Genomic DNA, 20,532 nt, shown 5'->3' with positions numbered 1-20,532 from the left:
GTGCCGCTTCTGGACGAGTGCCGCTTCTGGACCGAGTGCCGCTTCCGGGCCGAGTGCCGCTTCCGGGAGTGCAGCTTCCGGACCGAGTGCAGCTTCCGGGCAGAGTGCCGCTTCCGGACCGAGTGCCGCTTCCGGACCGAGTGCCGCTTCCGGACCGAGTGCCGCTTCCGGGCAGGGCTCAGCTTCTGGGCAGGGCTCAGCTTCCGTTACCTCAGCAGGTTCTTCCCAAAGTTCCATCTTAGGTTCATTGGGCTCCATGGCTATCGACAGTGAAACTGTTGCTGACACTTCAAAGCAGCCAACTCCCGAAGAGAAGAAAGAAACCAGCAGTGGTAATCTTACCACTTCTGAGAAATCATTAATGGAACCAAAGAGTGGTTCATTGACATCAGCAGGCGCACCAACTAACACAGAAATGGCAAGTTTACCGCCAAGTACTGAGATACAACCTACACAACTGACTCTTTCCACTGCCACTCCAACTGCAGCCTCTACAGCTACATCTGAAGGAAGCATTGCACAAGAATCCAGCCAGTTTTTACCTCTGGCAGACTCTACTATTTCGCCTCAATCTACCACTATGTCGGGGAGCAGTATTGGCACTTCTCCACAGTTCGGGCCTCATCATGGCAGCTTGGCAGCGCTATTGACATCTCCACATGTCAGCTCCAGCGCACCCGTATCCTCAATGTCCCATGTTGAAAATAAGGATGCAATGTTTGGGCAACCAAGTTCATCAGCATCTTTATCTATCGTGGTGCATTCACCAAGCAAAAGTGATAGCATTTCCCCTCCTTTCGGAGGAAGCTCGTCAAGTGTTATTGGAAAGCCAACCTTTGGCCAAACTGGTGGTATGGACTCAGAACAACCTAGTACCACTAGTGAAGGGTTCAGCTTTGGCAGTGAACCATTTGGAAGTCAACCACGCTTTGGTGAGCCCACTGCTACACCTGTGTTAAGTGGCAGTCCCTTCAGTAGTGTTGCCACCGCCAGCTCCTTTACATTTGGACAGACTAATAGCAGTGGAGCAATGTTTGGGCAATCAAGTACACCTTCATTTGGACATAGCTCTAGTTTTGTTGCAACTCCGTCCTTTGGATCCACCACAAGGCCAAACGTTGCATCTGGCTTCAGCTTTCAGCCTTCGGGTAAGAAATAAATTTGTTTTAACATCAATATAATCATTGATGTAGAATTATGAGAGGCATGGATAGAGTAATCAGTCCAAACCTTTTTTGAGGATGCAAATGTGAAACGCTGGAGTGCATAATATATAAGATGAGTGTGAGGGAGAAGTTTAAAAGAGATGTGAATTTGGGGTTATGTGCCTCAACGCGTTGTCAGGAAAGGTGATGGGTGCAATAGTATAGTATCTAAGGTACAATTAGAAAGACACTTAACTGAGCAGGAAGTAGTGGGATACAGATGGAGGTAGATGTGACTAGTTAGATTGGCATCATGGTCAGCGTAGACTTTGCTGGCTGAATGATCTGTTTCTGTGTTTTATTGTTTGGTGTTTAACACAAGCGGCTATTTCGGTTTTGTTATTTTTCGGCCAAATGAAATATTGCATTCATGTATCCTATCATTCATCGCCTCACAAAGATGATTGGAAGTATGGAATTCTTTCTTCCCATCATCTACCCAAAACATTTCCTAAAGCTACAGGTCAATTTTCCAAACAGGTTGCCAGATTTTAAACAGATATGGACGCAAGATTAAGAAATTAAGTTCAAATGCAGATCATCAATGATTGAACAGTGACCAACTTGAGGCAGCATGACTGTCTTGTTTCTATATCGTAAGCTTGACCGCACCAATTTATTATTTCCTACAAAGAAAAAGCCTCTTGACTAATTTATACACTGCGTGGCCACAGAGGAAAGTCGCTTTTCCTTTTATATCATGCTATGAAAGTGTTGTTGATAAAGGAAGAAACAGGGTGTTGTCACCTCTGCTGCCTGCCTTCTAAGTGGCAAAGGTCCTCTGCTTACGGGGTGATATCAAATTGTTAGCGTGCAAATGTAAATACTGTATATCCATGGTGCAGTAATAACAGAGGAAGCAAAGTTCAGGTGAGCTAAGTGTAAATCAAGTTTTCAGCTTTGGTCACCCTCTGTAGGAAAGATCACATTAATCTGTAAAGATTGCAGTGAAACCTTACGAGGATGATGCCAGGATTGAAGGGATTGAGTTGTCGGGACTCCGACTAGGAATTTATTCCTTGGGAAGCAGGAGGCTGAAGGGTGATCTCATAGAGATGTATAAAATCCTGAGGGGATTAGAAAGGGTGAATTCCCCAGGGTAGGTGAATTAAAAGCAAGCGGGCATATGCTTAGGGTGATCGGTATAAGATTTAATGGTAACCCGAGAGACAACTTTTTCACTCAGAACAGTAGGTATATGGAATGAGTTGCCAGAAGAGATCGTTGAGGTAGCAATGTTACAAAATTTTGAGATTTAAAAAATCAAGTCTGCAATTTATCCCATCAGATAAAGCACAAAAATAAGTTTAATTTGACACATAATTCACTTTCATATCTTCAGTATTAAAAAAGTTATGGCCATTTTCATACATGGAAATTAGCATCTTGTTCCCTATTGATTTTCCATTGACTTAACACAAAACCTGTGATCAAGGGCAGTGAAATGGCCATAGCTTTATTAAAAATTAAAAGAACTGAAAGAAAATTCCAGTTATTATAGATTGAAACATTCTGAACCAAATATGAAACAATGATGTTGGATGTGGTTGGATGACCTGAAATTAAAGCATATAATTAGTTAGTTAGTTACCCAATTGTAGCTACTTCCAAACTTCAATTACTAGATCTAAACATCTATCCATTTCTTAAGAATAGAGTAACATTTTTAAATAGCCTAAGTGTCCAAATAACATTCACAAAGAATTCACAATAAAACATGATTTTAAAATCTCATTTACATTAATTTATAGGCCAAATGGAAGGAATTTAGTGTTCAATTGCTGTAAATTAATGGCCATTTAAATCAGCTTTCGAGTGAGATCCTGTGGAACTCTGTGGGACGCGCTGGTTTGGAACGTTCCCATTGCGGTGGATTTGTACCCCATATGCCCAGAAAAATACTGCGGAATTTAATGGGGCCGCAAATTAGCCACTCGCAACATAAAACTTTGTATAAAGGGATCTTAAGAAGCCCTTTTTAATGTAAAAATAAACAACCTACCTTCCGTTGTCCCCTGTATGAGATCCGTCCCGTTGTCGGCGGTCGCGGGTTTAGAGGATAATTTTTAACCTACTATAACAATTAAATTAACCAATTAAGTTTAAAAATAGCTGTAGCGAATGAACCTCGTAGCGATTTTTCGTCAGCAACAAAGTAGGCTGAAGTAGGCTCGATTTGAATAGCCTAAGGAAAATCGCGTTTTAAACCCGCCCCCCCCTCTCAATGGCCAAATTCGCGCACACGGGCAGGGACAGATCTGCAGCCCTGCTGAAGGTAGGTTTTGCAACATACCTAGTTGAGGCAGACACTTTAATTTAAAAGTATTTAAATTGCACTAGTATTTAAAAGACACTTGGACAGGCACATGTGTAGGACTGAGCTGCAGATCCTGGTTTAAATTGAAGGTAGATGAGAATGATGTGGAGTTGAAGGAGATGTTATTTACTGTGAAGACAATAAGCAAGTTCGGTGTTTCAACTGCGCAGCCCAGGTCATAGGTCACTCGAGATCAACATTCTCGGCAGCTGTGATTCTGCGTGTATACAAACCTGCGTTTCATCCGTAGTCAGGATCAAACCCGGGTCTACGGAGCTGCAAGTGCTGTTGAATTGCTACTGGAGTTAGTGACACTAGTTCTCCCTTCTTCACTGGTCCTTGCAGAAATCTCAGCTGTGACAATGTAATGTGCACAGACTGCACATGACAAAAACGTGCGTGAGAGGGAAAATTTCGTGGCATTGATATCGGAGTTTGGGCAGAGCTGATAACATGTCAGATGGTGGGGATTATTCACAGGAAGAGAAAGGCCTTAAGGTACAAACCAGAACCAAGATATTACAAAGCATCAAACGCCCTGTAATACAGATGTTGATGATGTTACTGGGAAATGCGCCAATTGGTGGTGGTTTATTTTGTGAGCTTATGTGGATGTAGTGGGGAATGTCTGGCCAATTCTAAGCCCCGGGTTCGACCCTGACCTGGGTCACTGTCTGTGGAGTTTGCATTTTCTCCCTGTGCAATATAATGTTAGTTTCCTCCACATTCCAAAGCTGTGCGGGGTCGTAGATTAATTGGCCTCTGAAAATTGCCCCGAGTGTGTAGCGGGGGGAGGGGGGGGGGGAAAGAAAAGGGGGAGGGAGAGTTTATATCGTCAGCGCTTTGTTCTCTTTTCCTTTATCAAGAATGACCTTTCACAAATCCCATGATTCTTTGCGTTTTTCGAAATACCGAACTCGCTTATTTCGGCAGATGAATTAGTGTGTTGGAGGGAAATTTGTGAGGTCAGTCAAAGAAGTGGAAATCTCTCACACCCTCCTGTTGTGGGATAGTGGTGTCAGAGATTGCGCATTCCATTGTGAAAATGATGTTGGATGTGGTTAGATTACAGAACTTTGATCTGAAATGATGATGTTAAGATGGCATAACTATATCCACAAGATATTAAGTCTTCTTTAGTATGACTAATAATGTTCCTTGTGCCATTCTACACTGCTTACTGAATTGAGAATATGATCTGCCCCCAGGAATTTTCTGATTCATGAAATTATACGCTGGTGAAATACAATTTTGTGCCAAGTGCCTAAGTTTGAACAGCTTTTTCTGCATCTTCCTTAATTAACACGATGAAAGTGGCTTCATTTAGTTGAAAGATTGTGAGGAAGAAGACAATTGTATTTTCTAATGTCTTCTCCACCCACCATTTGTCACAGATCAAGTCTAGTAGCTACATCCTTCAGGACTATGGCAGCTTGGTCAATAATGCCCCCCGCAAACCCACTGTTCCCGGTGTTTTCCCCATTTGGTGCATTCTTTACCCTGCCACTCTCTGCTGCTTCTAAATAGTGCACAGTATGGGTGTGTGTCCTGAGGGTGGGCACGAGGTAGCACTAAGTAATTTGTCCTAGTTAACTGTGTCAAATAAACTCGCACAATGGTACAGGACTTGGGGCTTTGTGACATGAGCACAGGAGCCATATGCAGCAGTACCTATCTGGGACATCATTATACCCTTTGCCAATGCACAAGGCTTCCTCAGAATGTGTCGACCTAAACTGCACTGTGATAAGGCATGGAGGGCGAATATGATTCGGAAGATGAGGAACTTTCCAGGCAGGTTATTAAGTTTGTTGCAGAACCTATTTGGGCAAAAATTGCATCAGTCAGTTTTTATTTGTTTTAATTCCTTATTCCTTTCCATTGCAAGTATGCGTTACATTATTCTCATAGTTTCTGATTTTGTATGGGAACTTTGTTCATTTTCCTAATTTAAAGCATTAGATTCCTGATCTGCAAAAGGCTAATTCCACCTCGTGCTTCTTTCTTTCTCTGAATTTTAACTGAGTTACTTTAACCATTTTATGATCTTCATGCCATAATTTTTGTTCGGCTTTATTACCCCACCTGTCAGAATGTTAAAAGACCTACACAATTCCAATACAGCTTTTTGGTGTTATTGTTTAGTAAGATAGGCGACTCGTACATTGAGCACAGCAAAGTGCCACAAATAGCCAAAGAGTTCCAACTGAACAACCTGTGTTCGTAATGCTAATTGAAAATTAATACTGGCAGGACATCTGGGAGGCCTCTAATTTAGCGTCTAACAGCACAGAAACAGGCCCCTTTGCCCATGTGCCCCATCTACACTCGTTCCATCTGACCATGTTGGCTCATCTCCCTCTAAACCAGCGTTTCCCAACTTTTTGACCCCTGCAGAAGGTCAAAACACAATTATATTTACTGAGGAATGCATATTGATGTATTGGTGACGCATCGTATAACAGTGACAGTTAACAAGCGTTTACAGTGGCAGTTAACAAATCGTTTTTGTCTCAGAGGAATCAAGTGATAAATGACTCCAATCGTTCAGCAGTGCACATTAAATCCGAGAGCTTTTTAAAAATGTAAAATTCCAAGGCGGAGCTGCTGCAATCTGTTTTGTGTATTGCATGTGGAATGGATGAACGCTTTGCTACCGTTTATCATTACCAAAAGATGACATAAACCCTGTAAACATCAAGAGATTTTGAAATGACTCAAATGCATTTACACATGATTAGCCTATTTATCACTATTTCTCTCAGAACCCCTAGCGACCCCTCGCGGAACCCTTGTGTTCCAGGGAACCCCGGTTGAGAAACGCTGCTCTAAACCTTTCCTATCCATGTACCTGTCCAAATGTCTTTTAAATGTTGCTGTAGTTTCTGCTTCAACTACCTCATCCGCAGCCTATTCCATATACTCACAACCTTCTGTTTATTTATTTAAAAAAAATCCCCCTATGACTCCTATTAAATCTTTACGCTCATACCTTAAACCTCTGCCCATGTTTCTTGATTTCCCCTACTCTGCATCTACCCTATCTCACTGCTATAAGACCGCCTGTCATCCTCTTGCACTCCAAGGAGTAGAGAGTCCTTACAATCTCCCTCTTATCGGTCAGGCCCTTAGGGCCAGGCAACATTGTTGCAAATCTTCTTGTGTGTGTGTGTGTGAGAGAGAGAGAGAGAGAGAGAGTAGATTGCCTTGGTTCAACTCTTCAGAAAGACGAAGCAAAATTGTCACTGTACTGGATTTTAACCTGAATTGCATGTTTTTGAAGTAGTATTTGAACTTGTTTGGCTCAATTACGTCAATTCAGCAGTGAAAAAACAGTTAAATCTGCTGGAAGGTATATTGTAGAACAAAGTATTTTAATGTATTTCCAGGTTGGTACAGTTCACATGCATCAATGTCCAAAAACACAAGCCATAGTGGATATTCTTTCAGTTTGTTTACTGTTACGTTTGGATTTATGTTAATTAAAGAAGAATCTGAAGTAGAATGAGAATTTTATTTAAATGCACAGGTCCTATGTCATCTTTACTATTGGTGGATGCATCCAATTGTAAACATTATTCTAGGAAGGATATCTGGGCCATGAAGAGATTTATTATTTATTTATGAAAATGGCACCACGAATTTGAACAATTTAATGTATGTGGCAATGCCTTAGAAGCTGAGGTTGGAGCAAAGTTAAGTGGGGATTTAATAGAAGTGTTGAACATATCTTCCTGAGTGAATAGGCAAAACCTTTCAGCAACTGTTTTTTCACTGCTGAATTGACAAAGTTGTGTCAAACAAGTTCAAACACAACTTCAAAAACATGCAATTTAGGATAAAATCCAGTACAGTGAGGTGTACAGACAATAATTTAAAATGATTGATAATGACTGATTGCAATGTCTGAAAGGGTAATTGATTGTATGCTTCAAAAGGAAGTGGAGTAATTACCATAAGCAGAAGATTTTCAAGACTGGGGGGGGATAGAGGCCGAGATCAAGGAAGTGGATTTTTTTCTCAGAGACCTGCTGTGGTTGTCTTCTACACTGCATAATTCATATTTACCCAAATGCCATTAAAAAAGACTGACATAGTAAATAACTCAAATAAGCTTAGGGCTTTATTACTAAGCAAGTTTTAGCCTGTGTTTAAACAATTTGCAATTAAGTTTATATTGCCTTTGTGAATTGAAATACCATTTCTTGTCACTCTTAGGTTTTGGTGCTCCTCCGATTGTGTTTGGTCAGCCTGCAGGCTCCAGCGCCATATTTGGTCAGGTAAAGATCTGTAGACTTTGAAACCCAGCCGTGTTGAATCCCAGTCATACTGGAGCTGGTCATCAAATCACAAGGTTCCTGAGCAGAAAACAATTGGAGAAAATCTATAAACAAAATGTAAATTGTTGGATTTATCGATAAAACAGACAACAAATTTAGAGAGAAATGGGATTAACATTAGAGATTTCGGCTCGTATCTGTCATTCATTGTCTAGACGTGAAACATAGAAACAAGGCACTGCAGATGCTGACTCACAAAATAAGACACAAAGTGCTTGAGTAACTCAAGGTCAGGCAGCATTGGTTTGCAAAAACAATTGGCAAATGAAGAATAGCTAACAGCTCAGAGGTTAAGGTGTTTAACGTACCAAAGAGGTTAAGTAGTAGATATGTTAAAAGAAAATGAAGACTATAGACCATTGGCCTTGTTCAGCGGAGGATGGGGACTCATTATGTAAGGCTCCAGATAAGATCCACTTAGTGCAGTGTGTTCAGTCTGATAATTGCACTTCATTAAGTGTGCATTTGCATTTTAAGGGATGCAGTGCTAACTATCACAGAACTATAATGACAACTGGACTGATCATGTAGATCACAGTTGAAGTTTCTTCTATCCAGAGATGCTGCCTGTTCTGCTGCGTTACTCCAGCATTTTGTGTCCATCTTTGGTGTAAACCAGCATCTGCAGTTTCTTCCTACACGGTTGAAGTTTAAATTGCTGACTTCTCTCCCTTGCAATTTGTCTAAAGTGAACTTAAGCCTATGTGGATGCAATGTAAAGCAATGTGGCATATAATAAAGTCGAAAAATGTTGGGGTCTTTTGTACCATTATGTCTGAAACCTATTTACTTCTGCACATCTTCCTATTTACTAATATTCTATTTCTTGATTGCTGTGCTGGTGTTGCTGATGGGTCGTTGCAAAAGAAGATCTAGATTAGAGCTTTCTGCTGTACCTAATGTAGAGCAACTTATTTAAAACTATTTTCTCTATGTGACCAATGACCTACTTTGGCTCCAGGTTCAACGATGACTGTTTGAAAATTCTCATCATTCTTTACAGGTTCCTCTATGGTCTTTGGTTTCCCCTTCTCAAATTTCCAATGTCGTTCACGAATTTGAGTTCCCCAAGTATAAGCACTCGGCACTTCACTCTGAGTTATTTGTACCAGGTTTGGCTACTGAAAGCTGCCTTTATCCTTTTCTCTGGAGTACCCCTCCCAATCTCTACGATCTCTACCTTCTTCCTGCTCCATGTCTCTAAGTTATTGCCCATTTGTTCTAAAATTACTTTGTGGCTCGGTGTGAAATTTTAAGTATTAGCATGCCACTCGAGCATCTTTGAACAGTTGATATCTCGTGGCTATAAACATTTCTGCCGTATAAATTTTATTGCCAGATTAATTTGTCAAAAGATGGAAGGGGTGTTTGCTGAATTATCGCTACTCCTTAATTCCACAGAGTCCGAAGGGAGCAGTCTTTGGCTCTTCAGTTGCTGGGGCTGGATTCTTCAGTGGATTGGGAGGGAAGCCAAACTTGGATGCAGCTGCTAAAAATCCATTTGGCCAAACAAATTTTGGAACTGTTGACTCTCCAAGTAAGTTAAAGTTTTTGTCTTGGGGGCTTGCATGGTTCAAGGGAGGGATTTGTTATTCGGAACTTGTGTATTAACATAGCTGCCGTACACTGAACTGATTAATGTGCTTGAGGACATTCTCCCTTCCATTTACACTTCATGTTGCTTCAGCAAGGCCACCAGCATAATCAAGGACCAGCCTCACCATGTTCACTCCCTCTTCTCCCCTTTCCCATCAAGCAAGAGGCACAGAAGTTTGAAAATACATACCTCCAGATTCAGGGACAGTTTATTCCCAGCTGTTATCAGGCAACTGAACGGTCCTCTCATCAGCTTGAGTACGATCCAGCCCTTCAAATCTACCTCACGAAATATTGAAAGTTTGTTACGTAGTTGTTGAAAGACTAACTTGGATAAGAAGTTCCAGATTGAGGATATAAACTGTCCCCAATTGAAGGTGTGGATCAGTACCCGTAGAAGAAGTGTTCAGTTTAGTTTATTGTCACATGTACTGAAGTACAGTGAAAAGCTATTATGTGCTAACCAGCCAGTGGAAAGACAATACATTAGGGAATAACATTTAATGCAAGGTAAAGTCCGATCAAAGATTGTCCGAGGGTCCCTCAGGTAATTCTGAATGTTGTAGGCTTGAATTTCCAATCCAGCCATCTGAGGACAAATTCTAAGGTGACATTGTGCGAAATGTTCGAGGTGCCATCTTTTAGATGAAACACTAAATCAAGTCATACCTGGACTCTTGAATGGATTTATACGGTCATATTGTATTATTTAAAGCAGCAGGCAACTTTTCTCTGCATTTCTCCTCAACCGCCATTATCAAATAAATTATTATGGCATTATCTCGTAACGTTTTGTACGAGCTGTCGGTACAAAAATTGACTGCTGTTGTTCATATTGAACTGTGACTACACTTTTGGACATTGTGCAAATAGCTGTAGAAATAAATAAAAAATTAACTGATAGCTTATGAGAAAAATGAGAAACATTGTACATGTTGTAACTTGGTTTGATCCTGTGTCTTGTTCTGTATGTTTTAGAGATTACCCATTTAAATATTTGTCAAAAGCAGCAATCTTGGCTAAATCTTATCCACTTTTATCAGCGATGTTGTATAAATTAAAAGTTGTGGGTTTATCAATCGTCGTCAATTATCCATCTTGGATGTTTCACTCTGCTCCCATTTATTTAGTAAATCATGCACTGGAGCACCCAGATCCCTCTGAACGTCACTCATTTGCAGTCTCACTCCGTTTAGAAAATAATCCATCTTTTGACACTTCTTGCCAAAGTGCACTACCTCATAATTTCCCAAATTAAATTCCAGTGGAATTTTGGACGGTGACATCTGATACATCTACTGTTTCTATAGCGGCCTCTTTTAAACTCCAAGGATGCGTATTCGTCATCGTATTCCATGGATTTAACAGCTCTCTTTTCCTGTTAGTTTTTCTGGCGCTACTTTAAAAAAAAAAGTACAATAATACTCTGTGTGCTATTGCTCTATTCAAAAATCCCAATGGTTCAGCTTCTGCCTCATTTAGTGGGGTCTTGGCTCCTGAACTCCATTTCACTTACCAGGGCCCTAGTTCCTACGTTCCTTTACTGGGTTCACTGGTGATTTTGTTATTCCGCAGTGGAGGTTTTTGAAGTGAGGGGTTATTAATGCGAATAACATATAATATTCTGGAAAATCAGCTAGGCTGGCACTATCAAAGTTCCGAGCATTTCAGATGAATAGAGTTTTATTAAAATTCTAATTTATTTGAATGCTTCATTTACACAAGACTTGCAGTACATCACAATTTCCAGGTCTTGGTTTTTTGTCCTTAGTCAAGACAGAGACAAAGTATTTAATTTCTCTTAGTCACTAATATAATTTCTTCAATCTCAGCGTGTCAATGTCTTGCATTAAATTTTATTAATCTTTTTCTTTTTGCATAAATCTATCCTTGTGTTTCTTGGGATGTGTAAAATTTGGGTTCATCCTCAAAATGTAGGGTAAGCGATTCAGGACAGAGATGAGAAGAAAAATTGCCCATGGGGGATGAACTTTTGTAATTCTCTATCAAAGGGAATTGTGGAGACTCAGTTAGTATGCTCAAGATAGATTGATAGATTTGTAAATGTTAAGGGAGTTGTCATTTTGGGATTGATGCTTGAAAATGGGTCTGGGACAAAGGATCAGCTGTTTTCTGAGAAGATTTTGGATCCATTATATTTTGTTCTCAAGGCTGTAAGTACATATTCTAGCCTGCCACATATTTTCATATTGATGGAAGCACCAATGTTCAGATAACACCTGAAACCTAGGGCTTAACACTATTTGAAATTGGAAGTTCATCCAGTGAAAATCAAATTATCACATTAGGCCTCACTCCCCATTTGAAAAGTCCTACTGTGTGAAATTACCTGTCACTCAGCAAGGAAATTAAAAGGGGAAAGGCACAGAGCTAGCAAAACTATCCTGTCTCTTAAATCACAAACCAATAGTGAGATCTGCTGAAATCGGTTGGACAAATTATATGATAGGATATAAATTGGGAGAATGATGCCAAGTGTGTTTGATTTGTAGCTCTGATGATGTGTATGCTCTTTACAGATGCACCCAATCTATTTGGCAACAGTGGTGCTAAGGCGTTTGGATTTAACCCTGCCCCTTTTGGATCAGATCAGAAGTCTCCAGGCTCGTTCAGTGCTGGATCCAGTGTTGCCGCACAAGGATTTGGCTCCTTTTCCAGTCCACCAAAACCTGCAGGTGATTAGGATGGATCGTTTGAGGCATGGTGGCATCTTCCAAAAAACTGATCGATGGAAGAGGAGGCCGTGTTTTTGGGAATATAATGAAAGACTAGGGTTGCGCAGCTGTAGAGTTGCTACCTTACAGAACCAGAGACCTGGGTTCATTCCCGACTACGGGTGCTGCCTATACTGACTTTGCATATTCTCCATGTGACTGCGTGTGTTTTCTCCAGGGGCTTTGATTTCCTCCCAAATTCTAAAGACATGCAGGTTTGTAGGTTAATTGGCTTCTGTAAATTGTCCCTCGTGTAGGATTTAATGAGTGTATGGGCGATGGCTGGTCGGCATGGTCTTGATGGGCCGAAGGTCCTGTTTCCACGCTGTATTCCACGCAACCATCTTGGAGAAATGCTCTGTTTTGCTTGGGATTGGAAAGTGGTTTGAAAGACACTGCCTATAATACAATTCTAATTCTAATCAAATCATTGAGAAAAATCTTGTTGACTGATATTTTTGAAATAACCAAAAAAATTTTGTCTAGTAAATAATTTACATGAATATTTTAAATTTGTCAACACAAGATCCCAGCCCTGAGATTTGATTCTTCCTTTGACACTTCCCTTGTCATTTTGACCTATCCACAACTCATTCTTTACCTCCCATCATCCTGCCTGTGACAGAGCATTCATGCTGCCGCATGCCATCCCCACTGTTTTATATGGAATAGTTTAGTAACGGAATGATTATGTCTTGTAATTCCTCCATCGTGATATCTCGCTCTTCTGTTGTGCTCAGGTAGTTTTGGCGCTGCTCCGGTGTTTGGAAGCCCTCCGGCCTTCGGAGGTGGCCCATCCTTCGGTGGATCACCAGCGTTTGGTGGGGTACCAAGTTTTCTATCTCCAATGAGTTCTTCAGCAAGCAAAGTGTTTGGTGAAGGAACAGCAGCTGCCAGTGCCGGAGGGTTTGGGTGAGCCAATATTTTTGGGTATCGGGGGAGCAAACGGAGGGAGGGTCTCGACCCAAAACATCGGCTATTCCTTCTTTCCATAGATGCTGCCACACTCGCTGAGTTCCTCCAGTATTTTTGTCTTTCTTCGATTTTTCCAGCATCTGCAGTTCTGTCTTAAACGAGTATCTGCATTTGCTCTCTGAGTGACATGTTGCATAATGTGCAATCATAGTCCTACATGAATTTATCATGAATTGAGAGAAGTCTCATAAAATGTGCATTTTATTCTATTTTATGCACTGGTTGGCTTCTGCAGCATACGTCAATCACCCCTGAATCGTACACAGAACAGTGCAACACAGGAACAGGCCCTTCATCCCACAATGTTTGTGCCGAATATGATGCCAAAAATCCCAAACCATTTGCCACTTATTTTTCCTTGCCCGTCTTTTGGCCCTCGTTGAGTTCATTTTATTCACCTCGTCTTTCTCATTTTATCTTAGTCTCAAAGCTATTAAAAATACGGACCATCCAATTAGAACTGATTCTGTCATCTTGGTGGTAGTTATAATGACCTATCGTTTCCCACTCCAAAACAAAATAAATCATATTCCTTCCAAAATAGCTCTTGATGTCTTTGAACACACAGGTCCCCTACTGGAAAGTAAGTTGGAGCTCTTCACAAAAAGTACACTGGAAAGCTGGGACCCTCTACTGCTCCACTTTGCGCTCAGAACCACAGCACAAAGACCCATTCTATATACATAACCAAGCAGTTGTGGTTATTACATGGACAATTGGATTTTGGTTTATGGTCTAATGTGGGAAAATAAGCATGAGGGATTGAGTGACGTATTGGTCTATTCCTTTGATGAGATATTCTGTGCAAATGTTTGTATCGTTCCTGAAAAAATATTGCATATCTTGGCACCAATATTTAAAAGTAAGTTCCCTGTGTGCAGTACCTCAATATATGTGAGAGAGGGAGCTTCTCTTTTATACTATTACATTTTTAGTTCCGTTTCAGGAAGTCATCAGCCAGCCAATTCTGTTCATTCCTATTGCTAAATCTGGTTCCCTTAACCTCCTGACAACTTGTGTGCTTGTGTCTTCAATTCTACGCCTAAGGGAGGTTGAATTAGTATCATCAAGCAGAATTAGACCAGAGGCATTAGTAGCTGCAGAAGAAGCATGAATCACAATCTATAAACTCAAAATCGGCACTTTTCTCATTACTGTCAAGTCAGGAGTTGCACCCTGGTTCATCAGCAGTTCCATCCTGGTATTCTGCATGAAAAGAGCTTCCAGGAGCAAGATTTGTTTACACTGTAGAACTATTAGAACTGGATTTATAAATTTTCAATTCTTACCTGTACACTTCCCCACATCACAACTGACTTGAAATGTCAGTCAGCGGTTCTCTGATTTCACAGCTAACGGCAGAAAGCAGCTCCACAATGCCCCTAATCTCAGCACGTGAGTGCTAAAGACAATGATGACCACACGATGGCCTGGTGGCACTGTAGTTGGAACTGCTGCCTCTCAGCTCCAGGGTCTTGTGTCTGACCTTGAGCTGAGGTTCTGTTTTGTTGCGTTTGCTTATTCTTTTAGTGTATGTGGGCTTCTGCCACGTGCTTCAGTTTCCCTCCACACTTCAAAGATGTGCTGTCAGGTTAACTGGCTGCTGCAAATTGTGCCTTTAGAATAGGTGAATAGCAAAAGAACCAAATTTGGGGAATGTATGAGTATGGGAGGGATAATCAGTTGCAGAATTACAGGAGAAATGAGGGGAATGGGTCTAATGGATTCATCCTGTGAAAGGTAGATTGGACCTGATGGGCTGAATCGACTCCGATGACAAGATGTATCAGTAAATCAGAAGTGCCATGTGAACAATCCACATGTTTTCTCTTGAAATTGTTGACAACACAAAAGTCAGTCTTCAGATCAGCCAATTGATTACATGTGCTATTTGGAAACAACTGAGACCACTAGACAAAGAACAGACAGTAACCCAGCTGCATTTTAAAGACCTGCAGTCTTTAAAATGCCAAATATTTTTCGGTATCATTTCAAAATTGACATCCATCTGAAAATGTGATAAATTTTCAAAAAAATATCCTGTTCACCAAAGCTGGGCAAATTGCGTATTCAAATAAAACAAGAGCAGGTAGAGGTCAATGCATTGTAACTTGCTGCTGAAAGATTAGTGTCATTAAGTGCACCAGAATTTTGACAGAAAGATGGTGGTTGATTTGTAACTGCACAGTGGACAACTGGAAAACATGTTCATATCAGTGGCAACTTCATCAGCTCCACTGGAAAGACAGCCAAGTTAATATCCTTCGTGAGAGGAGATAATAAAAATCAAAGAGAACCATAATTTTTGTGGAATCGACATCAGTGAGAAACTGGAAGAAGAATTGGTCGAATTTAACTGAAGCTTAATCTTTCTTTAACTGAACACATTCTTTTTTTTGTTCTGATTCTTTTGAATTAGTTGATTTTTCAGGGTTTGCAAGTTTGATGGCAGGCTATCTGTTTGAAACAATCAGCTGGTGTAGGAAAGAACTGCAGATGCTGGTTTAAATCGAAGGTAGACACAAAATGCTGGAGTTACTCAGCGGTACAGGCAGCATCTCTGGAGAGAAGGAATGGGTGACGTTTCGGGTCGGGAGCCTTCTTCCGACCAAACAATTAGCTGTTTTCTCCTTTAATACTGCCTTAGCGTGGAAAGTGCTTTTCAGCAAATTCGTGTCCAACTATTGCAAAGGCCAAGAGCCTTGATAATATCTCAGCTGTAATACTGAGGACTAAAAAGGACTAGCTACACTTTAAGTTAAATATATTCACCACAGCTGCATGACCAGTAACTCCTCAAAGTGGAGATTTGACCAGGTATGTCCTGCTTGCATTCAGTGTGACCCCAACTATTGACTGGTTTGATTGGTTACACTCATTCATCGGCAAAGTGCTGGAAGATCCAGTAATAGCCAATAACTTTCTTTTTAATGCTTAATTGGGTTCTTCTGCTTCTGACCTGGTTTATGCCCCTAGTGTTCATATAAATGGAAACAAAAAGTTCCAGCGTTAAGAGAGACTGCTCCAATGTGAAATTATTTGACATCAGGTAGTACAGGGGATCAAGGAGAAATAGTTGCAGGGGATCAATGAGAACATTCTGGTGGTAGATGAAGCGAGACCCTGTTAGTGGGCAATCATCTCGGCCTTTGACATCATTGTAGGAAATGGTTTAGAGCAGAATCCTTAACTTGCAGCAATCTCATCAATGACTAATGAAACCAGAAATTGGGATGTTTGCTCATGGTTGCAGAGTTTTCAGTTGGGTTTGCATTTGGCAAGATAAACTGTGTGGGCTGCACTTTCTAGCAATTTCAAAGCCCGGTATTTCAAAGGCTACGGTGGCACAACACTTCCATAAACTGCCAACAACCTCCACCAGATGGTTAAGCAAACACCTAGAAGGCCATGGTATTGCTCCTGGCTCTTAATGACCCCGGCAGTAATACATGTCTGGCAAGTATATTTGTTCATTGTTACTGGTTCCGACTTCAAAATTCTCCCACCCACGGAAAAAAAATACGCATGGTTGGAAGCGGCGAGTTCTTCACGAAGTCACTCACGTGACTCCGAAGTAAAATTACAGGAGAAATGAGAAAAAAAAAAATAAAACCCCATGATGTGTAAAACAACATTACTGCAGGAGCACCGTTACACAATAAATGTCATTGGTTCAAGAGAAAGGTCGGCAGTTCTTCAGCATCTTCGACTCTGAAATTGTCCGAAGAAATGCTGGAATAACTCAGCAGGAGCATGTGTAGAAAGAGAAACAGAGTTGATGTTTCTGGTTAATGGTCCTATTGCACTAACACTTTCACACTGAATATTCAAGCGCACTTTCTATATCTCTTCAGTTGTACATAATTGTTCACACAGGTTTGGAAGCAGTTCCAGTGCACACTCATTTGGAAGCATAGCAACTCAACCTAGTCCTGCAGCTTTTGGATCTGTGCCCCAACAGGGACCTGGCTTTGGCCAACAAGGGACTGGCTTTTCGGGCTTTGGACCTAACAGAGGAGGTAAGGGTTCCTATGGTTTTTGGCTGAAATTTAATTCGAATAGTGTTTTATTTTAGCATTTTACAGCATAAAAACAGATCATTCAGCCCTATGAACGCTGCTGATGGGTTTTGGCCACTAACAATAAGGGTTCCTATCCTTGTGATAGACACAGAGCTGGAGTAACACCCACTTCTTATCCTTGTGAAGTGTGTAGGAAGGAACTGCAGATGCTGGTTTAAACCAGAGATAGATACAAAAGGCTTGTTTGTCCAATGTAATTCCTTTAAGGTCTTGTCCTCTTTAACAGGGCATTTGTAGAATGGGAATTAGTCCTGCCAAGTGAGCGGTCAGAGCTGGAATTACAACGTAAAGTTTGTGCATTTCAAGATCCCATAAAGGCCACCAGCATAATCAAGGACAACTTACACTTAACCATCCTATCACCAACTAGAGAGCAGACCTGAGCTACTATCTACCTCATTGGAGACTAGGACTATCTTTAATTGGACTTTATCTTGCACTAAACGTTATTCCCTTTTTTTATGTTTGTATTTGCACTTTGTGGACGGCTTGATTGTAATCATGTATAGTTTTTCCGCTGACTGGATAGCACGCAACGAAAAAGCTTTTCGCCTTTAACTTGGTACAATTGACAATAAACTAAACTAAACCAAAAAGCTATTAACATTTCTGACTGTACTTCCTCAGAACTGCTCCGTTTAGAATTTGTGCTTGGCTTTCAAGAATAGAATGGGTTGCAGCTTATACTTGATAAATTGAAAGGGGCAGGAACACACAGGAAATTTCAGCTGATTGGAGCAGAAGAATGGGAATGCAAAAGACTAAAACAGAGTGGGCATTCATTGAAGTTTCTACACTTATTCGTCAACCTGTTCAATCCCAATACAAGGTGATGTTAGGATTGTTGAGCAAAGGCTTGGTGAAAGAAAGTATTTAATGGGCATTGTAAAAGAGGAAAGAGAAGCGAAGGAGGTTGAAGGAATAATTCCAATATTTTGGGCCATGGCTGCTCACAATGCAGTTACCGTTGTGGAACATTCGAAACGGGAGCTTTAGAGACCGCAGCTATCTATCTATCTCTAAAGATTATGGAGTCGAGACATGGGAATGATCAAGACAACAAAGTATTTGTAAAGGAGGAGTATCTGAATATTGTATTACCTAATCGGGTGCTAATATTATTTGGCAAACACTGGTCACTATAGGGCTTTGTGTGATTTAAGACACTTCCTCAGCTTTCTAAGTAATCTCATATCTGTGATTGTAGAGTTCATTAAAATTATCAACTCGAGTGAAACATGGTCTGGAGTACATCAGCAAGGAATGGGTTGAGATGTGGTAGATTGTGGTGTGGTATGATATTTCAGTAAGAAACTACCTAGCCCCTGTGATATACTGAATTTTGAATTCCCTTCAAGCACTTGTGTCTTGAGAGCTGCATTGACTATCCTGACTGACCTGTCGGTTGTGCCGTTAGATGCCGGATGGTAAGTTGGCACTAAGGTAGGCTTGATACCATTTAGCTTCATGAAAGTTTGGAACAGTGCAGCACAAAATTGGGGGCCGTTGCCAGAGACAAGCTGTTCAGGTAATCCATGACAGGCAAAGATAGGCCTCAATGCATCTATTGTTCTTTCAGTTGTTGTGTTTGCACCCATATGTACCACCTCAATCCACTTTGAGTGGCTGTCTACTCAAACAAGAACATTATTATTCTTGTGTTAACAAAAATTCACATGAACCCTCTGAAAAGGTCGTGGGCCAAGACCATGTTTGCAAAGAGGTCTGGGCAGGCCTACTTCCACAACTGACAGGTGCTACATTTGCCATTGCTTCTATGTCATTGTCCAATCCTGACCAATACATGCAACCTCTGGCTGTTGACTTCATTCCCACAACACCTGTGTGTTCACTATGGAGTTCTTTAAGTAATCTTTGTCTTAAACAATTGGGCACAACTACTCTGTGACCCCATTGAATACACACATGTTCACATGACAGTTCATGTCGTCTATTGTGATAAAAATTTTAGTTCACTAGTACATGGTTTTATTTCTGACCATCCACACAAAGTTTGTTCATATACTTGTTTTTGCACTGTGTCTTTTTGAGTTTCAGCAGCAATCTCAGCTGCTGTGACTGGAAAGTCATTGTCCACTGCTTCTGCGACGTAGATAGGACCTTCAGTGCCCACATCTGATTCTTCATGAGGCAAACGCGACAATGCATCAACGATAGCATTTTCTTTTGAGCTGCGGTACTCAATGCTGTAGTCATACTGTGTCAGGAGAACTGCACAACGCTGCATCCTCGAGGCTGCCATTGCAGGTATTGCTGACCAAGAATAGCACGAAGTAACCAGGGTGAATTTCCTACTCAACAGATACTGATGGAACTTCTTGATTCCAAAGTTGATACCAAGGGCTGCTTTATCAATTTGTGCATAATTACGCTCACTATAATTAATGAACATTGGATGATACCAAATTATTTATTTGACTGTTGATTGCTTGTGCGAGAGCATATGTGCCTGGTGGCTGTTGCATTTTCCTGCAATGAAATTGTTGACTTGTAAAACTTGTCTGCATATCTAAAGATTGGGAAAGGTGCTCTCAAAATACAAGCTTTTCTTCCTTTTACATCTGAGTGATTGTTTGGATAAAAATGTTCAAGACATGACTAATTTCTCATATGTTTCATTACTTTTCAGGGTTTGGAAGTGGTTTTGGACCCACAAATCAGTAAGTAATGAGGCTGAAAGTTCATTTCTAACTGATACCAGAACCTGGAGTCGATTTAACATATGAACAAACTGGACCTACAAAACAAAATATGACCAAGCCTTTACGGGCTAAAAGACATTTTGCCCAGTTTTACATCACAGATGCTTTGACTTGTTTTTGATGAGCTGTGTATCTGTTATTTGCTGTGATTCTGATGTAAGAGGATTGTTTCGTTGTAACAAATGCAATAAAGAATTAATCAGCTGAGGAACCTACTTTATTATACAAACTATGAACGCTTAATATAATTAATATCATTTTCTTGTATTTAAATCTCCAGGGTGTTAACATTGGAATAAATAAACAACTGAGTAAATTTTCTTTCAAAGTTTTGATTGGATGTATCTATTGTTTATGTCCATTTTGATTTTGATTGTATGGTTATTTTTTAGAATTGAGTATGATTTTTCTCTTGTTCCTTTGAATAGCAGATTTTTTTCACAGCAGAACTCTGCTGCCCTTTGTGCTTTGTTTGAGATGGCAGGTATTTCTTTGAAACAGCAGCAGCTACTTGGATCTTGTGATTTAATCCATTAACCAAGTGCTACCAAATTGATTA

At 40.6% G+C, this 20,532-nt stretch overlaps 1 protein-coding gene across 1 annotated transcript in view; it reads left to right on the top strand.

Annotated features, from left to right (window-relative positions):
* Positions 1-20,178, top strand: part of nup214 (nucleoporin 214) — a 72,730-nt gene extending 52,552 nt beyond the window's left edge. Inside the window, exons 30-36 of the mRNA XM_055660193.1 lie at positions 183-1,148; positions 7,741-7,802; positions 9,264-9,399; positions 11,999-12,154; positions 12,934-13,105; positions 17,045-17,187; positions 19,901-20,178. Of these exons, the coding sequence (XP_055516168.1) occupies positions 183-1,148; positions 7,741-7,802; positions 9,264-9,399; positions 11,999-12,154; positions 12,934-13,105; positions 17,045-17,187; positions 19,901-19,935 (1,670 nt within the window). The 3' untranslated portion in view covers positions 19,936-20,178. The remainder of the gene's footprint in view (positions 1-182; positions 1,149-7,740; positions 7,803-9,263; positions 9,400-11,998; positions 12,155-12,933; positions 13,106-17,044; positions 17,188-19,900) is intronic.
* Positions 20,179-20,532: the final 354 nt, after the last annotated feature.

The sequence above is a fragment of the Leucoraja erinacea genome, chromosome 31 (genome assembly GCF_028641065.1).
Source record: "Leucoraja erinacea ecotype New England chromosome 31, Leri_hhj_1, whole genome shotgun sequence".
Lineage (NCBI taxonomy): Eukaryota > Metazoa > Chordata > Chondrichthyes > Rajiformes > Rajidae > Leucoraja > Leucoraja erinaceus.
This window is presented reverse-complemented; position numbering and strand designations above follow the sequence as displayed.